Here is a 16,922-nt window from a genome sequence, read left to right as displayed (position 1 = left end):
TGAGAGGCTGTGGAGGTTGCATAAATAGAAATGGACAGGATAGGGTACTTAGAGTGTGATGAATTACCTCCATTCTTGCAATGTATTATTCTTTATGTGCCAGTGACTATACCTCATTCTGGAGTCTTCTTTCAGGAGAGTACTGACAAAACACTAGCAGCATGTGCTTAATGTAGGTTCTTAAAACCTTTGATTGTAGCATGTTGTGGAATTGTTTAAGTCAAATAAACTTTACCATTTCACTTAAGTGGGTATTTTGGCCCTACACCTCCACAGGTGAGAAAGTTATACTCCCCTCTTGCAGTAAAAGCAAGTAATAAAACCGTTTGCCTGAGCTGTGTTTTATTGTCAGGACCATGGCCAGGGCACACGGTAGGGATTACAGAACCGTGATTACAAGAATGTATAAATCCTTTGTAATTGAAAATAATTTTACCATGGATAAATTGCTGGCTGCACTTTCAGTGGATGATCAGTAGCATATGGTCACTTAGATTTGCCAGGCAAGAAACTGCTTGATTTCCTCCTCCTTGTGATAGTTATCATTAACAGTATGTTTGTTTCTCCAGTAAATCAGAGCTGCCAGCAAGTAAGGTAAATTGCAGCATTATTTTTAATCTCTTAATCTGAAGTGAAAGTAGTGATTGATTTTTTTTTTCAGATTTTACATCGGGCCCAAGGGAACTGCAGTCATATCATCCTCAGTGGTGTCTTATTTGTCTTCTTCCTTAGCACCACAAGTCAGGAGTTAAAATGTGTGTTTTAGGAAACATATTCCAAACATGAGAAAAACACAGTAAGCACGAGAAACTCAAAACTGAAGGTGTAGTTTAGTTTCAGGGAATGAATAAAAAATATGAAGGATGTGCACAATTGTGCTTCTCTTACTGACCTTGACTTGCAAGTGCAAAAGTGACTTTTGTTCTCATTTCTATTCCTTTTAGGTCTGTTTTAACTGATGGTATTCATTTGTTCTGGACTTCTCGGATGCTGTCTTCAATGACCAGGTCATTCCTTATTTTGACTGTTTCACTTCTTCATGGGCATTTCCTATTTTTGAAATACCATCCTTTACATAGTTGGTAGCAAATAAAAATCTCCTGTATCCTCAGTCAGTTCAGATGGAGGTTTTGCTTGGGTTTGAATGAGCCAATATGAAAAGATTCCTGTGATGACAAAGTGAAAGCAGAGTTTTTGTAGGACAGTAGGACAAGAGATGAAAGAGTTGCAAATATTTTGTTCTTTGACATATCTGTTTTCCCATAAATTTCTTCCAAAGAAAGGCAAAACTTTACTCCCAAATGCATTTAACATTAAAAGAAAACAATTTTTCAGGTGATGGCCAAAAGTAAGATTTACATTTTGGCATATTGTAATTCTTCAAGAGCTTACATACCTATCTCGGTCTTTCCATTTACATATAACCTAAGTTACCTTGAGCACAATTCTAAGCTGGAGACTTTACTCTGGTCTGTCTTGGGACACTAGAAAAGATACTATCACTTATCTCTTGGACCTGTTTTTTAAGCTATTTGTTTACAGCAAACATATCTTACAGAGTTGCTATGAAATACTTTTTCTCTATAATGTTTATAACATATGGAAATATTGCTGGAAAAGTAACTATTCTTCAGACCGGGCAGAGGATTATTATACTGTTATCTGTATTTCATGCTTTTACACATCAGCAACATTCTGCTGTAGTATGTTCAACTAAGATTTTCTGTGGAGGTCTCTTTGCAGAAAGTGAGAAACATCTTTCTAAATTACCTTAAAAAAATTGGGCTTGTATCCATACCAACGTTTCTATTCCCAAGAAGTGACCTATATTTTATGAATGTATGAATTAGAATCATAGGATCATAGAATAGTTAGGGTTGGAAAGGACCTTAAGATCATCTAGTTCTAACCCCCCTGTCAGGGACAGGGACACCTCACACTAAACCATACAACCTAAGGCTTCAACCAGCCTGGCCTTGAACACTGCCAGGGATGCAGCATTCACAGCCTCCCTGGGCAATCCATTCCAGTACCTCACCGCCCTCACAGGAAAGAACTTCCTCCTTATATCCAATCTAAACTTCCCCTGTTTAAGTCTGAACCTGTTACCCCTTGTCCTATCACTACGGTCCCTAATGAAGAGTCCCTCCCCAGCATCCTTATAGGCCCCCTTCAGATACTGAAAGGCTGCTATGAGGTCTCCACACAGCCTTCTCTTCTGGGGCTGAACAGCCCCAATTTTCTCAGCCTATCTTCATATGGGAGGTGCTCCAGTCCCCTGATCATCCTCGTGGCCCTCCTCTGGAATTGTTCCAACAGTTCCATGTTCATTTTATGTTGAGGACACCGGAACTGAACACAATACTCCAAGTGAGGTGTTGCAAGAGCAGAACAGAGGGGCAGGATCACCTCCTTTGACCTGCTGGTCATGATCCTTTTGATGCAGCCCAGGATACGGTTGGCTTTCCTGGCTGCAAGCGCACACTGCAGCCAGCTCATGTTCATTTTCTCATCAACCAGCACCCCCAGGTTCTCCTCCGCAGGGCTGCTCCAAATCTCTTCTTTGCCCAGCCTGTAGCTGTGACTGCGATTGCTCCGATCCAGGTGTAGGACCTTGCACTTGGCATGGTTAAAATTCATAAGGTTGGCATTGGCCCACGTCACAAGCATGTCGAGGTCCCTCTTGATGGCATTCCTTCCCTCCACACATCTTGGTGTCATCGGCAAACTTGTTGAGGGTGCACTCAGTCCCACTGTCCATGTCAGCAACAAAGATGTTGAACACGACTGGTCCCAACACAGATCCCTGAGTGACACCACTCGTTACTGGTCTCCAGCTGGACATCGAGCCATTGTCCAGAGCTCTTTGCGTGCGGCCATCCAGCCAGGTCTTTGTCCACCGAGTGGTGCATCTAGCAAACTGATGTCTCTCCAATTTAAAGACAAGGATGTCATGTGGGATAGTGTTGAATGCTTTGCACAAGTCCAGGTGGATGACATCAACTGCTCTACCCCCATCCATCAGTTCTGTAGCCCCATCATAGAAGGCCACCAGATTGGTCAGGCAGGATTTCCCCTCAGTGAAGCCATGCTGGCTGTCACCAAGCACCTTGTTGTTTTTCATGTGCCTTGGCATGCCTTCCAGGAGAATCTGCTCCAAGATTTTGCCAGGCACAGAGGTGAGACTGACTGGTCTGTAGTTCTCCGTGTCATCCATTTTCCCCTTCTTGAAAATGGGGGTTATATTTCCCTTTTTCCAGTCATCATGAATTTCACCTGAGTGCCATGATTTTCCAAATATGATGGACAGTGGCTTAGCAACTTCATTTGCCAGCTTCTTCAGGACCCGTGGATGGATCTCATCAGGTCCCATGGACTGGTCATGTTCAGGTTCTTAAGATGGTCTTGAACCAGATCCTTTCCTACAGTGGGCCCTAGGTCTTCATTCTCACAGTCCTAGCATCTGCCTTCCAAGACTTGGGTGGTGCAGTCAGAGCCTTTGCCAGTGAAGACCAAGCCAAAGAAGTCATTCAGAACCTCAGCCTTCTCCAAATCCTGTGTAGTTAGTTCTCCCGAGAGCTTCCAGAGGGGGCCTGCATTGTCCCTAGTCTGTTTTTTATTTGCTACGTATCTTTAGAATCCCTTCCTGTTATCCTTAACATTCCTAGCCAAGTTTAATTCTAACTGGGCCTTAGCTTTCCTAACCTGGTCCCTAGCTTCCCAGACATCATCCCTGTACTCTTCCGAGGCCACGTGTCTTTGCTTCCACCTTTTATAAGCCTCTTTTTTCATTTGAATTTTCCTCAGCATCTCCTTGTCCATCCAAGGAAGTCTCCTGGCCCTGTTGCTGCACTTCCTTCTAGTTGGGATGCAACACTCCTGTGCTTGTAGCAAGTGATCCTTGAATAACAACCAACAGTCTTGGGCCCCCCTGCCCTCTAGGTCTATATCCCATGGAACCTTACTAAGCAGGTTCCTGAAGAGGCCAAAGTCTGCTCTTTTGAAGTCCAGGGCAGTGAGCTTGCTACACGTTCTTCTCACTGTCCTGAGGGTCTCGAATTTGACCATATCGTGATCGCTGCAACCAAGGCTGCCCTGGAGCATCCCATTTCCAACGAGTCCTTCCCTGTTGGTGAGCACGAGGTCAAGCATAGCACCTCTCCTTGTTGGCTCTTCAATTGCTTGCAGAAGAAGTTGTCGCCCACAGAATCAAGGAACCTCCTGGATTGCTTGGGCCGGGCCATACTGCCTCTACAACAGATGTCAGGGTGTTGAAGTCCCCCATGAGAGCAAGGGCCTGTGAGTGTGAGGCTTTTCCTACCTATCTCTAGAGTGCTTCATCCGCAGGTTCTTTTGAGACCACGCCCCTCCTCCCTCTTCTCATCAGCAAGTCTCTCTAATTTTTGCTTGGTAAAGTCTTGCTCGGTCCTGCTTTTCTTGTCTTTGGAACAACAAAACTCTTAAGTATTCTCTGCAAAGTTGCAGAGTTTCAAAAGGAGGCGAGTGCGTTAGAGCCCAGGGATTCAGGTATTAGAACTGAATTGTTCAGTTGGAAGGGACCTATAGCAGTCATCCAGCTGTGTTCTCACATTCTCGCAGGAGATATGGATGTGAGTCCCCAAGACAGATTAAGGTATGTCAGCCCTCACTCTGTTCAGTGAACTGTAGAATGAAGCCTCCTCTGGCATCATTTTGAGAAAAGGATCTATTTTTGAAAGCTGTGAAGCACCCATATTCATTATGCACAGAAAAGTTAAAATTCAGAAATACTTTTTTTTTTTTTTTTTTTAAGATTTTTCTCTTTCCTGGTCCAGGCCGCTCCTTGTTCATGATATGTATATCTCATTTGGAGTCCTTTTGAGTCCATATATTGCCTAAGTACTTTAGTGGTTCTGTATCTCTGGCTGTGTGTTTAATTCTGTAGTTTTAAATACTGGGACAGAAGTTTTGTGGAGGCACATACATCAAAACTATGAGATATCCTGATTGATAGTCTGGAAAACAGTTTTTCTGGACATCAAGTACCTGTAATTTGAAGTTACAGTCAGATTTTTTTTTCCCAAATTTTTTTTATGAGCCCTTCCAAAATTTGAATATAGGTAGTCCTAGTAGGTGCAATACATCACCGCATGGCATGGACTGTAAATCTTACTGCTGGTGTTTTATAGTGCAGATGATCTGCTTCTGAGAATTGTCATTTTAAAAAGCAGTAACTGAAAAGAAAATGCATTAAAGAATGCTCAAAAGTATTTTCTAGTTTGTGTCCTTGTTTTGTTCAATATTTTTTCCTTTCAAAAGGCCCCTTAATGACTGATCAGATTCAAATTTTGAAAATGCATGGAAAATAAACACAAACTGTGCAAAACATGAAAGTGTGTGAAGGAAAATATTTCTCAGATTATCTAATTCATCCTTCTCTCTCTTTCCTGTGTCAGAGGTAGCAGCTCTCCAAGTTCATACTGTTGCTGTGATACAGCACTTTGTATTGACAATGTTGTCTTTTTGGTGATTCAGAAGTTAATTACAAAGTAGTGTTAGAAAATGTTCGTGGCAGCTGGAAGACATGGATATGAATCAGCTATATTCTAGCATTTGACGTAGTTTTTCCCTCTCACACACAACATAAGGCACTATTAATTCTGTAACTGCTTATTTACATAACAGAAGAAAACCTGAAGTTTACCATAACTATGGCAAGTAGACAATTGTACCAGTAGGACCGTAATATTTGATGGTAGGAGGAGGAAGACTAAAGACTCTTAGCTAAATGTTCATATAAGTGAGCTCAAATTTCTGTAATGTTCTGTGGAACTATCACCATAGTTATGCCATGGCTCAGAAAATTGTTTAGCTCAGCTATTTGATATGAAATCTTAAATGTATGAAATTGTCAGGTCAGTAGAAGTGTTGACTACATGTCATTAATTAAGCCATTCCATCAAGAGTTTGGCAAAATGGAAAAAGTTTAATCTATCAGCCAAATGACTAGACAGTTTTTTTGTTAAAATATTTTGTAAGATAGGAGAATATGCTGTGTAAAGCAGGGTTTCAGTGTAATATTTGGAGGGTTGTTTAAAAATCCCGATTTGGAAAGCTAAAAAATAACTCATAGCAAATATCCATACATTGCTGCAGAAAAAGGAAGGGAAGAGCAAAGGGTGGTTTGCTCTCTAGTTTTGTTTGTGACGGTGAGTCTGATTTCCCATCTGGAACCTGAAAATTGTTCCACTGTCAGTGGCAATAGGAATTTTGAGACAAGGAGATGGTAGAGAATATAAGTAGTAGAGAAAAATTGCAATTAAAGCAAGTATGCTCACCTTGTTTACCATATTTTTTTTCTCAGTGTTTCCCAGAAAGAAAATAAAAGATTTGGAAAATACCACTCCACTGAGGTAAAACTGCCAGAAAGGAATGTGGAGTGTTAACTCCCTTGATGTCTTTTCTATGCCTTCTCTTCTTGGCTCTGTCCATTTCCCTGTAGTAAATCCCACAGATGCTTGAGCAAAGGACAACTGTTCTAATCTTTTTTTAAATTCTCAAATGTTTTTCCATACGTATTGATATAAAAGGTGTCATGCTGAGGCTTTTCACAGACATACCTTTTCTGGAAGGTAAGTGTTAGTAGGAAAGCTTACTAGTTGAAGTTATTGCTTACTACATCCATTCCTAATTTCCAGTAATTGTGTCACGTGTTTATCTGCATTTGTACTTAACTGGAAGAAACGTTTTGCAACCTTAGTCTCAGAGTATGAGCTACTGACAAAGAGAAGGAAGTATTATGAGTGGAAAATGGATGCTGATTGTAAAATTTCTATGCCAAAACATTTAAGGAAGGGCATGTGAGAATGTTATAGCGAGGTAGCATCGTCAGATACCTTATACCATTGTATTTGTTTGAATAAAAAAGAATGCAAATTACCCAAAGAGTTGCTCAATCAATGAAATTAGTAGTTCAAGCAGAAATTGAATACCTTAGGTTAAAATGATAGTATAATTAATTATATATTAGCCCATTTTCAGAAGCGTCCTAGGATCAATCAAAACTATGTGAGTTTTTGTAACATTTCCTTAAATAAAAGCTTGACTGCTGAATACATTACAGATAGAAACAGATGCAAATTATTTTTAAAATTATTTATTTTTCCTAAAAGAATAACCCTAGCCAGGTCTCTGCTTCATTTTATCTTAAAGTAATACAAATTTTCTATATAGGTAATTTTCTTCTGCAATAGGAGTCAGAATGAATATAACCTTCTGTGTAGGTTATCTTTTTAGCAGAAAATATACTGTAAGATAAACTTACACTGCAATTAATATGAACATTAAAAGTTAGCTATGCTGATGGAAAGATTTAATAGTCTCATAAAAGTTTAAGGGTAGGGAAACATTCAAGGCATTGACACAGCTATGACTCAAACCACATTTTTTATCTCTCCTTCTACATCTGCTGCTGTAACAAACAGACTTGCCATGCAATCAACTTTTTTTTTAGACTTTGAGTTTTAGCATAGGCTGTGATAGCAATAGTGTCTGGGTTCCTAGGTCAGACATACAGTGAAAGATTATGGGAATTATATTTCTACTCATGGACTTCTGGAACTTTTAAGAAACTACCACTGTTAGACTCAGCAGTGGGACCTAAATTTGAAAACAGTCCTTCTCATCACTTGTTCTGGTGTTGCCACTTGCTCTGGTGATGCCACTTGCACAGTGATAGATTTTACCCAGTTAGAATTCACATTTTCAGTTGTAGTGTCCCTGCTGGGAAAGGACTGAAGTGCATGCAAAATTATAAGTATCATTTGTATTAATGGCAAGTTAACACCTGGTATTGGAAAGAGGAGGATGACTTCCGATTAAGATGACCAGAAGCAATGAATGGCATGAAGTTCCACAGACAGGTCAACTAATGTGTTGAGAATCGATGTAAGCTTAAAGCAAAGATGCTAATGATAAAGAATCCAAAATGGATTGATTGCTTCAGATTGTCAAACAATTTATGGTAAATAAATTAATGCATACAAATGTATGCAGAGCTATCTGTGCATTAGCAGTTAAGATTCTTCTGGATTAAAATGTGTAATCCAATAAACTGTAAGGTAGCTGAGCATGAAGTAAAACAGGCTATGAAGTCTACCTAAAAGACTGATTATTTCAGAAAGGAATATAAAGCAGCTGGTAGGCAGGATCGTTAGCCTTCTGGCAATAAGGAAACAGAGGTGGTATAGCTTAGGACAGTTTCTAATGCTAGCAAAAGTACAAATACTTATGAATTATGAAGATAAGGATCTGTACTCACTTCTCTTCAGATCAACACAGCCATGTAAGCTTGAGTGCAAATTCTGTAAGAGCAGTCTCAGTGTTCAAAGGCAAGTTGCTTTTCCTTATTGGGATGCATCCTGGTTTCAGCCGGGCTAGATTTAAGATTTTTTCTAGTAGCTGATGCAGTGCTGCATTTTGGCTTTAGTGTAAGAATAATGCTGATAACACACTGATGTTTTAGTTGTTGCAGGGCACTACTTACTCTAAATCAAGGACTTTTCAGTCTCATGCTCTGCCACTGAGGAGGGACATAAGCCAGGGGGGAGCACAGCCAGGACAGCTGACCCAAAGTAGCCAAAGGGATGTTCCATACCACAGAACGTCATAAATAAATATAAACTGGGGGGAGCAGGCTGAAATGGGCTGATCACTGCTCAGGGATGGTCAGATGGTGGTGAGCAATTTTATTGTCTATCACTTGGTTTTGGTTTTGACTGTTTATGTTCTTGGGCAGGGGGTGGGGTGGGTTGTTGCTCTGTTATATTTTACTTCTATTTCAGTTATTAAACTGTTCTTATCTCATGGCTCTTTACCTTTTCTCCCATTTTCCTCCCCATCCTACCTGGTGAAGGATGAGTGAGCAAAAGCTGCATGATATTTAATTGCCAGCTGAGCTTAAACCACAACAGGATGTCACAGTTAGTCACAGTTTCCTATGTTTCAGATGAAGGGACAATAAGAAGTTTCTGATCACTCTGGGAAGAGAAGACTGGAGATGAAAATAGTCCTGTTTTAACCTTATAGCCTGAAAAGGAATTGTGCTTCATGTACAGGCAGGCCAGAGCTGGAGCAGAGAAAATCAGTCAGTAAAATTTAGTGGTACTTTTCAAAGTACCTTTTCAAAGGGTTAGACTGATGCATATTGCCTAAAGAAAGGTGCATTGCTCACCTGCATAGGAGAAAACCACCAGCATATGAAAACAGGTGAGAAAATTTGGGCTGTTCAGCCTCGAGAAGAGAAGGCTGCGTGTAGACCTCATAGCAGCCTTCCAATATCTGAAGGGGGCCTACAAAGATGCCAGAGAGTGACTCTTCATCAGAGACTGTAGTGATAGGACAAGAGGTAATGGGTTTAAACTTAAACAGGGGAAGTTGAGGTTAGATATAAGGAAGAAGTTCTTTACTGTAAGGGTGGTGAGGCACTGGAACAGGTTGACCAAAGAAGGGGTAAATGCTTCATCGTCTCTGGCGGTGTTCAAGGCCGGGTTGGACAGAGCCTTGATAAACATAGTCTAGTGTGAGGCGTTGCTACCCATGGTGGGGGAGTTGGAACTAGATGATCTTAAGGTCCTTTCCAAACCTAACTATTCTATGATTCTGTATTGAATTGAGGGATGATACATCTTTATATGAAGGATGATTACCTTTCTCAGTCCCTGAAAATGTATGAAGCTAGTTCCAGATCTAGAAGTTTCATGTCAAAAAAAAGTGAATGGAAAACATGCAAGTTTCCGACTTACACCTGTGAGCATACACATCCAATTTAAACTAAAAAGGGATCAGATCTGTTGTGTACATGGAGTTGCTGTTGCAGTTTGCAAAGAATGTATATGAATTAAGTCATGGGGGCTCTTTTTCTGGAGCAATAGTAGTTCCAAACAGGAGACTGCCTGGAAAACACATAGAGGAAAAGAAAAGCTCAAAATAAAGTCATTCAGGAGTCTTCTAAATATTTCTAGTAAGCATTTCTGAACTAAAAATTCTGTGGCCTAAAAGAAATTTCAAAGATGGGAGATGTCTCTGAGGTTTCATAAGAAGGTAGATCTGCTAAAGTAACCATCAGGGAAAGGTCTCTGTAGACAGTTTCTTCTTTTTTCTTCCTCTAAATGGTTTGTTCTTAGTGGTCATTACTGAATTTATTTTCCAAGAAGGAATATAAATTGTATATTCTTCTAGTGATAAAATCCCAAAGGAATAAAGGGTGACTACTTCATTTCTATCATGAGTGTTAAGTGAATGATACCCTATGTAAGGGTGAGACAAGTGCACATCTTCTTTCCTGTATCCCTAACAGGAAAAGCAGAAGGTCTAAAACCTTTTGAGATGTATTCAGGGAAAAGAGGAAGATGTTCAGGTTAAGACAAGGCTGTACTGGAGAAAAAATAGCAAATAAAAGAAAACCACTGCTGAAGACCATGCCTTTATGATAAAAGGGTGTTTCTAATTGACTACAGCAGCCAAAGGGGCCAAGTGAAGAGTTTTCCTGGTGTTTTACAAAATATTAATGGTCTACTTTTAATTTGAGCAATTGAAGTGAGGAACACTCTGAACAGGTAAGAGTATTGGAGATTTCTGGACACTGCACTAAGAAACTTTTCATGAGAAAATATAGAGCCTGGCCTGGGTGCTTTAAAATGTAAACCATGTTAGTGCTAGGAAGCAGCCATGTTAAAAGATCTGTTGAAATAAGTGTAATTTACTTCAAGGAGCCTGTGTTTTGTCTTCTGAAGAGAATTGCAGAAATACCTCAAAAGAATTTTTCAGTGTAAAATACAGTTTATGTGGAGACGTATTTCTGAAGCTGCATTCTGATCTGGTTTCTGGTTCTGTTTTCTGCTTTCTTCTTCTCCCAAGAACCCTCTGCACAAAGCAAAGCTAACCCTATAGCTTTAGTAGCTTCTGATGACAGGCAGTAGTATGTAAATTTATCATTCATGTAGAAGGTAAGAATGAACAAGCTGTTTAGAGGGATTCTGTCTGTAAACATTTGTTATTCAGTCTGGACAGTAATGTTTTTACCTTTACTTTTCCCTCCCTTCCTCCCCCCCAAGTTTAATATGGTGTCATCTCTTACAACCTTTTTGATGGACTTTCTGTTGCACCATGGCAATGTTCAGTAGAGCATCTCTTTTGCTGTGAATTCCTTGAACTTACATGTCACCCCATCTCAATTATGTTTTGGGCACAATATGCAGTACGTGCTGTATACCTTGTTTTAGATGCTCACTGGAGCTTTACAAATGAAGGGAATCTAACCGTTGCCTGCAGAGTAATTTTATAAGACATGATGTATCATTTTTATTTGTAGCTGTTACTATGGTCTACAAGGAGCTTCACAAGCATCAGTTAATTTTTACAGAAATCATTCTTCATGATAGGCAAAAATGAAAAATCCTTTGGGTCTGAAGCCTTTATTTGAGGGTACATCATCCTAAACTTCCTTCAAGGAATTTCTTTGTTAAGCCACTTCAAAATTTACTATTTGTTATAGGAGTTACTGAGGTTAAACTTGGCATGAGCATCTGAAGAATTTAAAAGCATAGAATCCTGTAGGTGAAACAAAGCAATAAAAATTTGCATGATTACTGAATCAATATTATACCATTTCCTGTATACTGAATTCCTTCATTTATGGTGAAAAATACCTGTCTGTTTACCTCTTATCTTCTGTAAATATCGTGCCTATTTTTTTACTCCTCCTCTTTCCTCCTCCCATTGTATCTCCTCCCCTGTGATAGAATCAATTGCATCAGTGGATATTATATAAAGAAAAGGTTTCAGTGAAGTTCCCAGTTCACCCACCTTACCCACCATGGGGCTAAGAGTTGCCAGCCTTTTTATGCTCTGGCTGGCTCTTTCCTATGCAAATGAAATAAGAAAAGGTAAGCTCTAGAAATTAAATGGTAGCAGACTGCCTCGTGGAAAAGAGGGAGAGAATTAAAATACCAATGCAGAGGTAGAAAGAGGCAGCGCATTTAAATAATGCACTGGAGTTTTAAGGTGCCTCAAATTTCTTAAACTTTCAAATACTGAGGCTACATGGCTCAGCAAGCATAAGCAGATACTACTGTCTTTGGAGAGATTAGTACCAATATCTACTGCATTCATCTCTAGTTTGAGGTGCTTGGAAAAATTTTCAGTGTTACTTTTCTTTCAATGTGTTGAGGCTTTCCTAGGTATGACTGGACTTAGTTGGCAGAAAGCAACTATGGGAGTTTGGGAGGTTCATTGTTACATCAATGAAGAAAGTGGACAATTGTACCTTCTGTTAGTTTGGAATGACATAAGTGCTTTCTTTAAAAGTGAATATACTAACATTGGACAAAGATGATTTTGTCATTCAGGACATTAATAATCCTGTAAATGCTCTAATTTACTCTGTTATCAACTTTGTTTGAAGTGTTGAAATGGAGCTGTCATACTGAAAGCTATTTTTGGAGGAATAGGTGATGAATTTTGAGCCATGATCATGTTTGGGATGTTGGTCTTGCTCGCTGCATCTTGAATTTAGCAATGGGAGGAAAGCATTATCTGGTGGTTTTTGTCCCAGCTGTGAGTTGTGGGAGAGTCTCTATGTAGCCTTCATTCTGGGAAAGAAGCATATCAGCTTCTGGATATATCTGGTATGATTGATGCCATCAAAGTACAATAACTTAGAGGTCCCCTTGATAGTTTCGCTTTCTCAAATTAAACACTGCAAGATACTTTTGTGAAGGTGAGCGGCATGTGTGCTTTTGATACCTTGGCAAGCTTCTCGGGTATGCTCAGCTTTTATGTTTACCCCTAATCTACAGCATCTTGAGATTTATCACTTATTGTGTTCATTTGTATTATTTGTTGGTACAAATGGCTGGGAAAGGAACAAATACCATAATCAGCTTCATCTTTTGCTATTGCAAAATTAATTTTTTTTTGTCTCCTACCATGGTTATTTTCTGACTTATCTTATGAAGAATTTCTATTTGGTAACAATAGAAATCACTACTCTGTTAGTTAAAGAAAGAATTCTTTTAAAACTTCTGCAGCATACAAATCCTTTCAGTACATATAAGCTATTTGCCTTCCAGAGTAGGAGTGGTAGTTCCTTGGTTTCCTATCTTTGTTTTCATTTTAGTGCATGTTGCATCAGAGAAGAAAATAGCTCTTAGAAATATTTAATACCGTTAAAAATAATACTGTGATTCAGAATAAAATCATGTGTTTGGTAAAGCATCTCATTGCACTGATGAACCATCTTGTTAGTGGTCAGAGGGTTAAGTTTCCGCACCTCATGCAGACAAGTTCCTTCACCTCAGTGAGGATTATGAGATATGCATGAAAAACAACAAGGTGGTTGGTGACAGCCAGCATGGCTTCACTAAGGGGAAATCCTGCCTCACCAATTTGGTGGACTTCTATTTTGGGGCTACAAACTGATGGACAGGGGTAGAGCAGTTGATGTCATCTGTCTGGACTTTTGCAAAGCGTTCAACACTGTCCCACACGGCATCCTTGTATCTAAATTGGAGAGAAACCAATTTGATAGATGGACTACTCGGTGGACAAAGAACTGACTGGATGGCCGCACGCAAAGAGTTGTGGTCAATGGCTCAATGTTCAGCTGGAAACCAGTAACAAGTGGTGTCCCCCAGGGATCAGTGTTGGGACCGGTCTTGTTCAACATCTTTGTTGGTGACATGGACAGTGGGATTGAGTGCGCCCTCAGCAAGTTTGCCGATGACACCAAGCTGTGTGTTTCAGTTGATACGCTGGAGGGAAGGAATGCCATCCAGAGGGACCTTGACACTCTTGTGAAGTGGGCCAATGCCAACCTTGTGAAGTTTAACCAGGCACAGCTACAGGTTGGGGAGAGAAGAAATTCAGAGCAGCCCTGCACAAAAGGACTTGGAGGTGCTGGTTGATGAGAAAATGAGCATGAGCTGGCAGTGTGCGCTCGCAGCCAGGAAAGCCAACAATATCCTGGGCTGCATCAAAAGGAGCGTGACCAGCCGGTTGAAGGAGGTGATCCTGCCCCTCTGCTCTGCTCTTGTGAGACCCCACTTGAAGTATTGTGTTCAGTTCTGGTGTCCTCAACATAAAAAGGACATGGAACTGTTGGAACAACTCTAGAGGAGGGCCACGAGGATGATCAGGAGACTGGAGCACCTCCCTTATGAGGACAGGCTGAGAAAACTGGGGCTGTTCAGCCTGGAGAAAAGAAGGCTGCGTGGAGACCTCATAGCAGCCTTTCAGTATCTGAAGGGGCCTATAAGGATGCTGGGGATGGACTCTTCATTAGGGACTATAGTGATAGGACAAGGGGTAACAGGTTCAAACTTAAACAGGGGAAGTTCGGGTTAGATACAAGGAAGAAGTTCTTTCCTGTGAGGGTGGTGAGGCACTGGAATGAATTGCCCAAGAAAGTTGTGAATGCTCCATCCCTGGCAGTGGTGTAGTGTGGGGTGTCCCTGCCCCTGGCAGGGGGGTTGGAACTCGATGATCTTAAGGTCCTTTCCAACCCTAACTATTCTATGGTTCTATAATTCTCTACCTGGCTTTTGGAAGTATTTGTTAATGTCTTAATTTCTTAATGTCTTTAATTTTAATTAATTAAAGATTTCCATCTCTTTTGCTTCGTGGGTAGATACTTGAGGTTTGAGATCTGTGGAATCACTGTGCATGAAATTGCAAGTGCTTTCTACTGTAAAATGCAACACAACCTTTTTTGATGCTAGCTCACTCATTTCACTTTTCTCATGCCTGTTTCTTTTTCATCACTTAACAGGCAGGACAAGAAACCATGGTCACTATGTCTGCAGCACTTGGGGAAACAACCATTTCAAAACTTTTGATGGAGACATCTACCAATTCCCTGGCATTTGCGAGTATAATTTTGCTTCTGACTGCCGAGAGCCTTACAAGGAGTTCTCTATCCATATTCAGCGTGCTCTGAACAGCAATAACCACCCTGAGATCCAGTATATTCTGCTAACAATCAAGGACTTTACACTGTACCTCAGACCAAAACTGGTTGTTGTGGATGGGCAGATGTAAGTTCCTTTAGTGTAATAGTATTTCCAATAAATGTGCTGGGAAGTTAAACCAGGATTAATTCTTTACACAGCTGTTTGTATACCATTGAGGAAACTATTACAAACATTTCCTTGTGCAGAAAAAAAAAAACCTTGAAATCCAGCATAAGAATTACTTTGGAGAGGGACTTTAGTATTAATCATCGTTTCTTGCAAGTAAGGAAGAGGTTTGAATGAATTGTTCTTCTGGTTGTGCAGGAAACAATCCAGCACGTGATCCAGGCATAAAATGACATAGTTTCATTTGTTTTATGGCGTCACGTGGAGTTTACTTTAGCAGATGATCTAGCAGATCCTCAGAAATGAAGATGCATTTCTGTAGGGTCTTTTCCTCTCATTTTGTGGCAGATCATTTTTTCTGATCTAAATAATTTTTTAAGGTCTGATGGTCGTTCCTTAAGGGATTGTAACAGATATTACGCAGGTCAAAATTTACACTGATTTGTACATAATAATATGTACTTCTTCACAGTGAGCTGTGGTATTTTAGTTCTCCTGTAACATGGTTGCACAAAGAACTAGTCTGACACCATTATTTGCTGCCAAGTAGTGCCTTAACCTAGCCTTTCCTATTGTTAGCTTATCATTTCAGTCTCTGTATATGTACATACTGAAACAAGTGAAGCAACTCATAGATTAAGACATAGTTCTGAAGATGGAAGAAAGTGGGTTGGTATGACTTAACGTAATTAAAAAAAAATCCATTCTATTGTCATTGTAGGACTGGGGTTTGCTCAAAATTTGGGTTTTGCTCCCAAGTTTGGAAACCACTGCAATGAAAATCTGTTTAAAGATAGGAAGTAACATTAAATTTTCCAAGGATCCTCCCAGATACATAAAAAAATGACATGATGCTATAAAAAATGCATTCTTGTCCCAAGTTGAAGAAGCCCTTTATTGTGTACTCAAGTTTTAAAAAGAACTTCCATGAAAAACAGGTTTAGAAATCCTTTAAAATTTGCTTTTCTTAAACCAAGCATCATTTTGTCGTACATGATTTTCATAAAAAAATAGATCTCTTCTATGCAGGTTGAACAGGATTAGTTTTTTATAGAACTTAATTTTCCATGTTGCTTTTTAAATGACATGTGATCCAGAGTCATGTAAAATAGCATTTCATGCTACTGAAGGGAAAACTAAAATAGAAAAAATTATTAATTTGCCTTTTGGTACCCGATCCACTGATAGATTGAACATCCTAGTATTAGAAAAAAAAAATAGAAATATTCCATGCTGTAATATCTGAAAGGTCAAAAGCTGCCCAATGTTTTATAATCCCTCTCCAAAAACATGATCTCTTAAAGCCTCATTGCCCAGAGGATGAACAATGCAGCTAAAAGTAGAAATAATGGCTTCTGAATTTCTGCCTAACATTTAGATGTGTAAGTCATTTGGCCATGTTAAAAATGCCTGAGATAAATAGCTGGAAAAATCCCAGCGACTAGAAATTAGGAGATAAAAATTCTTCCAGTCAAGAGATTAGTGAAGAGGCGATGGGCATAGACATGAATCTTGTAACAATTATATTGGCAAATCTATAGACATTTAACTGGTTATTTTTACTGGATTCCAGTTTACTTCTGTTTGAACAGAATCTAGTTCTCTAGATTTTATAGGATGAGGCTGCTTACCACAATACCTTTATTGCTGAATTAAATTCAGTAGTGCACTGTAAGACAGATGCGCAAGAGCAGGAGAGAGATCTGGTGAACTGATTCTTTGTCATACAAAACCATCTGTGCTCACCCTTCTTCAGAATGTTTTCTGTCGCATTATAATGTCTTGCTGTCACCATTAACAAGATTGGTC

At 39.7% G+C, this 16,922-nt stretch overlaps 1 protein-coding gene across 1 annotated transcript in view; it reads left to right on the top strand.

Annotated features, from left to right (window-relative positions):
• The first annotated feature begins 11,854 nt into the window (after positions 1 to 11,854).
• The window catches only part of MUC2 (mucin 2, oligomeric mucus/gel-forming), a 52,192-nt gene continuing 47,124 nt past the window's right edge, over positions 11,855 to 16,922 (top strand). Inside the window, exons 1-2 of the mRNA XM_061464245.1 lie at positions 11,855 to 11,924; positions 14,807 to 15,071. Of these exons, the coding sequence (XP_061320229.1) occupies positions 11,855 to 11,924; positions 14,807 to 15,071 (335 nt within the window). The remainder of the gene's footprint in view (positions 11,925 to 14,806; positions 15,072 to 16,922) is intronic.

This window comes from Pezoporus flaviventris, unplaced genomic scaffold, assembly GCF_033815535.1.
Source record: "Pezoporus flaviventris isolate CSIRO_AGI_PZ_B2104156 unplaced genomic scaffold, CSIRO_AGI_Pfla_v1 ptg000036l, whole genome shotgun sequence".
NCBI lineage: Eukaryota > Metazoa > Chordata > Aves > Psittaciformes > Psittacidae > Pezoporus > Pezoporus flaviventris.
This window is presented reverse-complemented; position numbering and strand designations above follow the sequence as displayed.